Source organism: Artibeus jamaicensis, unplaced genomic scaffold (genome assembly GCF_021234435.1).
Source record: "Artibeus jamaicensis isolate MK-2021 breed Jamaican fruit bat unplaced genomic scaffold, CSHL_Jam_final contig_519, whole genome shotgun sequence".
NCBI classification, from domain to species: domain Eukaryota; kingdom Metazoa; phylum Chordata; class Mammalia; order Chiroptera; family Phyllostomidae; genus Artibeus; species Artibeus jamaicensis.
In genome coordinates, this window is record NW_026521871.1 from 24,319,319 (window position 1) to 24,326,333 (window position 7,015).

General features: G+C 43.1%; 1 protein-coding gene across 1 annotated transcript; it reads left to right on the forward strand.

The window, feature by feature from the left end:
• The first annotated feature begins 595 nt into the window (after positions 1-595).
• On the forward strand, positions 596-1,375 carry LOC119044778 (proline-rich protein 23A-like). Its single transcript, XM_037139283.2, has one exon. The coding sequence runs from the start codon at positions 596-598 to the stop codon at positions 1,373-1,375; it is 780 nt and encodes a 259-aa protein (XP_036995178.2).
• The last annotated feature ends 5,640 nt before the right edge of the window (positions 1,376-7,015 follow it).

Genomic DNA, 7,015 nt, shown 5'->3' on the forward strand with positions numbered 1-7,015 from the left:
ACCACTATTGGACCAAAAGAAAACTGCAGGTCGCTACCGCAAGGGGGCCTCACAGGAAGAGGTCAGAAGGGTTGGTCTCCTGAGATTGTATTCTACTGGTGGGGCTTAATCCGTTTCCGACTACAAAGTCCTCTGCATCTGAGGTCCACTCAAGGAAGACTGAGAACTTGACACTGGAAGTCGGGCCTAGAGTGTCAGGGTTGTTGGCCCCCAGAGGCCTCCTTACCGTGACCTACCAACCACAGGCCCGGCCATTGGGCAGCAAAGATACCGCGATTTCCAAGGGGCGGAGCCTCTTAAGGGGCGTGGCTTAGCGTGAGACTAATGTGAGACTGGTTCCGGGGAGCGTCACTTGCAACCTCGTCAGCGGTGCCACGCGCTTCACAGTCAGCGTGAGGAGCTAAATATTCGAAGATAGGCGCGGGTCTCCTACAAGCTGACTGCGGGCCACCAGGCAGGCGACCCCCGAGCTCTGAGGACTCGCCCGCGACGCGCGGTCCTGCACTCCACCCGCCCCGCCTCACCTGTCATCCAGACCTGTCACTGAGTGACACTCGCCCTCTTCCAGGCCCAGAGCGCGCCACCTGCCCCCGCCATGGAGGTGATGGGCAGCCAACTCCTCAGCCCCAGCGCCTATCCTGCGCCCTGGTGGGGACCGCAGCCCGAAGGACCTAGCTCCGCCAAGCGCCGCCGAATCGAGGAGCCCGCGGGCCCCGAGTCCGGGACTGCACCCAGCCTGCAAGATCCGGCAGGGCCTCCGGCCGCGGGCACGCTCACCTCCGTGGTGGTCCTGGCTCCGGGCTGTGCTCTGCAGCTGCCCCTGGACGACGTCGACCTGGTGCTGGAGCCCGAGCCAACGTCGGTCTTGCAAGTGTCTCTCGGGGGGCACACCCTATTGCTTGTCCCGGAGGCCCTGTTGAGCCCTGGAGACCAACGCTCAGGAGGGCAGGCCCACTCGCCTCACTGCCAGGAAGCGGGTGCTCTCCAGGGCGCTTCCGCGGAGGACGTCGTCGCCGTCCATCAGGGATTCTTCCGCGCATGTGTCCCAGGGGACGCCGTCCTAGAAGAGGCCTACGAGGAGGACGTGGACCCCGAGTTCCTGACGCCTTGGGTAGACGCTGCAGCAGGCTCCTTCTCTGGGTTCCGCCCCTACCCGCACAGCCCCATTAGAGAGCCCTCGCCTCAGGCCGCCACCCCTAGTCCATTGAGACGCTCGCCCGGTCCCTACGTCAACCTGGACTTCCACCTTCTGGAGCCCCTCCCCAGCTCACCGCTCCAACCTCTACCTCTCTCTCCAAGTCCAGGTCCACACGTGCGACCCCAGCGCCCTCCGGGTCCAGCGCGCAAGGCCCGGAGACGCCTGTTCCAGGAATGAACTGCTCCACCATCCCTCCCTACCTGCTCAGGACCGTGAGAAGGTATTTTGGTAGCAGCTCTGTGCCGTTTGCACAACCTACAGGAATCACCAAGGATGGACAATGCTTTTTTAATTTTTTTAAGTCATTACTCAAGAATAGATTTATTGATATTGAGAGGGAGAGAGAGAGAGAAAAACGATTGGTTGCCTCTGGTTGGCGCCTGACGGGATTAACCGCCACCTAGGTGTGCGGGCTGATGGGAATCCAACCTCGCAACCCTTTGGTGTACAGAAGTGCGTGCTCCTACCAGCTGAGTCACCCGGCCAGAACCAGCTCTTTTTCTGCTGGCTGCTTTGCAGAATTTTCTGTCAATAGTGGACCAAAACATTTGGAAGGAAGGTCACAAAGCAGCAAAGAAATGCTGCTTGAAACATGGGAGACTTGAGTTTGGATGGTGAGCGCACAATACAGATGATGTATTACAGAACTGAAACTTATATAATTTATTAACCAGTGTCACCCCAGTAAATTTAATTTTAAAAAATACAATGTACTTTTAGACATTCAGAGGGCTGCTTACGTGGTTTTCTCTATATAGGCCACCCTGCTTAATTTTGCTTCAAACTTCAGGACCAGCAATTTTCTCTAAAAATCCTTTCTTTCTCCAGCAACCTACCACTGTACCTCTTTTCTCCCAAATTAGAGTAATTACTATGTTTCTTTAGTTTAATGGGTTTTGGTCTTCATGTGTATGGCTAGTTTATGACAACTTCGCCATTCTGAACTCTTCTTTATGACGACTCTAGCTCCTTTTGGGGACACCTAGAAAATAGTTATATGTGAACAAATGTGTGTTGGATACAAAATAAACAGAATGGGAAACAATGATCATGCTCCCTCCTCTTTTTTTAATGACTAGATTAGCAAATGGTTTAACTATATTGTTGGGTTTGGAGGGCAGGGTGGTTTTCCCCAAAAGAACCAAATCCTTTCCATTCTTTTCTTCTTACATATTTTTCATATAATTTTCCTGTTCTGGAAAAGTAATTCTAAAGAATTTGTGTTTTTATAGTTCTAAGATCCCAAATGTATGGTGTATATTGTTGCTGGCATATGTAAATAATTTATTCTCGTGGTCATCTGGTATCACCAAAAATATTTAATTTCTTTAATGGCTTATCGGTAGATTCTCTTGCTTGACTGATAAAGACAATACTCTCTCCAAATCATGAGAAATTTTTTTTTGACAAGCCTCTTACATCTTATTTTCCCTTGGTCTTTTTTATTAGATATTACCTCAAGTCCAGATTGAACAGTAATAGGGGCATCCCTGACTTATAACTTGTGTTAATTCACATGCTTCAAAATTTTGCCATAAATTATCATCTTTTCTGTACATAGTTGGTAGATAACCCTTATCCTATTGAAAAAGTTAGTTTTTAGTCTTTCTGATCATAACAATTTTGAATATTTGTTTTGTTTGTTTTGAGCTGACTACAAAGACTTCCTCAGATTATTCTAAGTGTTGGCATTTTGTTGTTTATGCGTATACATAAAGTAGCTACATAGAATCTTTGGTTATTTGGGTACATACAGAAACCTGGTAACAGAGCAAATGAGATCAAGCTTGGGGCTTCAGGAATTTTAAAAATTGCATGCCTTTCCGAGGGCTTGAGAAGAGAATGTGGAAGGGAAAGACAGTAACTGCAGGGTCATTTAAATGTTAAATTTTGAAACAAAATTGTATGTGTATGACGTATGTGTATGTGTATGATGACTTTGTGTAGTTTTTTTTAAATGTATTCATTTGCACTGATAAAGCTTCTAAAGATAAAGTATCTTTGCATTTTGTTTATTCCACATTATTTTATACAATTCCAATTCTACCCTTGGTTCTTTTTTGTTTTGTTGTTTTTTTGTTCTAATCATATACACACCACTTCTAATTATAAAATGTCATTATTTTGCCATATTTGCCTCATATTTTATAATGAAATAAATTATTAATGATAAAGCTAATGTCAAGATTCTAGTTTTTTCTGTCACACATTAATAATTATTTAGACTTACCAACAAGCTTTGCCAATGTCTTTGCTCACCTTCTGTTCTTGCATTCCATTCCTTCATTATGTCCTCATTTTTGGTTTGTTGTGGTTTTTTTGCTTATCAAGGTATAGTCTTTCAAATTCTTTCAGCCACGGCCCATGTATAAATCTTAGTTTTATATGTTGGCACATATTTCAATTAAACCTTCTAACTTCTGTAATATTCTAGCTGGGTTTGGAATTCTAAAACAATGCCTATAGTCTCTCACTACATTATTTTCCCTACCATTTATTGTCACAGATGAGATGTCTTCTGTTATTTGTATTGCCATTCTTTTATAGGAAATTAGGCTGTTTATTTTGGTATTTTTCTTGACTTTGGTGTTCTACAGTTTCAACCTGGTGTGTTTTAATGGCAGAAATTTTGCCTGCTACAACTTAGTGAGCTTTCTAAATCTGGAGAATTAAGTCTTTTCTTAAAATCTCAAAAAAGAAGGAATTAATATCTGTTGAACTTTTGAACCCCTCTCCAATCTGTGGAACTTCCAATAAAGAAATGTTGGAGCTGCTTAATTAATGTTCATAGCAGTATGTCTCTTAATATCTAAATTAGTTTTTGTACCTTTTATAATAATCTACTTTCTCTCTTCCAATTCACTAGTTCTGTTATTTTCTATTTTAAAATTCTGTTCAAGTACTGCATTTTTCCTTTTCAAGACTTCTAATTACTTGGGGTTTTTTTTATATCTATCTGCTCTTATTTCACACCTCTTGGTCAATGTCAGATAAACTTTTTTTCGAGTGTTATCACCTACTTTATCACTAGAAGAATTTAAACACTCTTATTTTAATTTTTGTATCAATTAACTCAATAATTCCATTACTTCAGACATAAAATCTCGAATTATTTGGCAACATTTTATGAGACTGATTTTATCCTAAGCAAAGAAATTTTGTTTTGTGGACATATTTTAAATGGGAATTCATTTTATGTTCCACAGTAGTTTTTCCTTTGCTTCTTCCTGGTTCCCTAAGATCCAGAACTCAGAACCACCCAAATGGAGTTCATACAATTTGCCACTCAAAAATCACAGTTCCCATCCTCAAGCAATCACACATGGCCCAATTTCCAATTTTAGTGCTGTAGTAATACTGGGGTGAAATGTCCATATCCCCACCCCATTAGGACTGCTAGGAGTATTAGCAGCTAATGCAGCTGAGTCACCCTCCAAGAATTATCCTCAACTTCCATGAACAGTCCATGCCAATGACTGTTCAAACAAGAGGCGCACAGGCCCAGTTCACTTGATTCAAGACAACACTGAATGACCATCCCAATTCTAGAGCTCTCAGTGCGTTGGCAGAGGCCTTTGTTGCAACTACATCCCAGTTCAACTTCATATATCTAGTCGTATTTTCTTTGTTCCTCTAAGTTCCTGCATGCAAATCCCCATCTTAGGGTCTTCCCAAATCAATTTAAGACAGCTGGTGCCAGGAGTCATCATAAGAAGCAGCCAATGAAATGGATTTCAGAGTTGAATCATGGAGCATGAGTAGCCCACAGGATGTTCCAGCAAATCAGGTAAGATTTTAATCAGATTTTAATTTGAACTTACTGGGATACTAGTAGAAAGGAATTGGTAATATAATTACATTGGCAATATCCCAACATTGGCCATATCCCAGGCATTTGAGAAATTTGGCAACAGTAATTAGTTCTTAACTAATATTGATAAGTAGCATGGATTTCAATGGCTGCTGCTGAAGCAATTAATGCATTTGAGAAAGAGAATGAAAGGCTGAGCATGATTAATTACCAATAAAAACCTACTTATGAGATCAAGACAATCTCCTTAGTGACATACTTATAGCCTTTTATCTCCTGGAGCTATGGGGGCAAAAAAAAAACTGAGGATCTGGCTGAGGATTAACTGTAGATAGTGGAGAACCATAAAAGATTGAATTCTCAAACTACACAAACTGTAATGATGAAATCATAGCCTAATTGGGTCCTGAAACAGTGCACAGAGACAATCAGAGAAGATACACATATCATAAATCTGCAGATCCTTCTCAATCCTCCTGACCCATAGAAGTGTCCCACTCCTCTCTCTAAAGAGTTGGCAGTTCTCCCTTGTTTTAAAATGATGCCTGGCAAGATAATATGCACCAACCTCAAGATTTAACCTCATCTCCTCTCTTAGCCACCAAGCTGGTAACTAAAGTTAAGCACAATATAATCCAGCCAGGAAAATGCTAGACCTGTACATAAGGAAAGGAACTATATATATAGCCTGAAGAGCTACAGAACTCGCTCAGCCTATACCAGCAAAAGCCAAGTATAGGACTGAGAGTGCTGAATGTCAGCTTGGACAAGGGAGAGTTTATCATTTTAGAAGCACCCTCTCATGACACAGGAATGAACACCCTGGCAAGGACCTGTAAAAAGACAATGTTCACATTCAGATAGGTGACTCTTGGAAGCTTGAATAAAAGGATGTCCCACACAAACTTAAGTAGAAATGTCAGAATTGTCAAGGCAGACAGTAGAATAAAGAATCAAAAGGTTTAGAGCAGTGGCTATGATACAGTGGACATACTACCTAAGGCCAGATAATATATCAGCCACTATGAAGTGTAGGAGTGCCTAGAGGGACACTGGGTAGCAATACAGTGGGCCCTGGCAGGTGTGGCTCAGTGGATTGATGCCAGCCTGAGAAGCAAGGGGTCACTAGATCAATTCCCAGTCAGAGCACATGCCTGAGTTTTAGGCCAAGTTCCTAATAGGGGGTATGTGAGAGGCAACCACACATTGATGTTTCTCCCTCTCTCTCTCCCTCCCTTTCCCTCTAAACTATATAAAATCTTTTAAAAAATTTTTTAAAAAGGGAATGCACTGGAAAGCACCAGTATCACTGAGAAACTCAGTAGGGCAGCCTTGGCCAGTGGTGACAGGGGATGTCATTAGGGAGCTGGACTCCAGTGTAGCCATGGGGATAATGGAATTTAAAAGAATGAATATATAAGACAATGGCCAGACCATACATGACAATAGAATTCTGACCCACAACCTTTGTAGCAACCCAGAAAAAAACCATAAACTCTTCAGAAACTGGCCCCAAATGGTTAGGAGTTGGTGAGATTTTCTGATTTTCACTCCCACTTCCAACTCAGGACCAACTTAAGGAAGCCGAATACACTATGCCTAAGACACAAAGCACACAAAACAAACCAATTACATAGGATGCCCTGCTTCTAGTTAGCCTGCCTCCAGCCTCCCTCTGCCAACAACCTCCAGTCAAACCTACCTGAAGCCTTCCCTTTCTCTACTCTAAAGCTTTCCTACTCCCTTGCCTGCCTATAAGTCTCTGTCAAAGGCAAGTGATGGGGTTGACACCATGGCTGTAATAAGCTCTAAATAAATAGCCTCTGCTTGTTCTCATTTAAGTGGGCTTTCCTTATTTTCAGTTCTTCTGGAAGTTCCAGTGTGATATAGTCTTGCATTGTCCATCACCATGGACCTCAGCCTTCAACCAGGTGCAGACCCACAGAGGCACCTTGCAACTCCTGGGTCATAAAGTCCATAGCAATGTGGCAAGTCTGCACCAGGCT

Coding starts and splice junctions, on each gene's coding strand:
- LOC119044778 (XM_037139283.2), top strand. CDS start 596: ATGGAGGTGATGGGCAGCCAACTCCTCAGCCCCAGCGCCTATCCTGCG.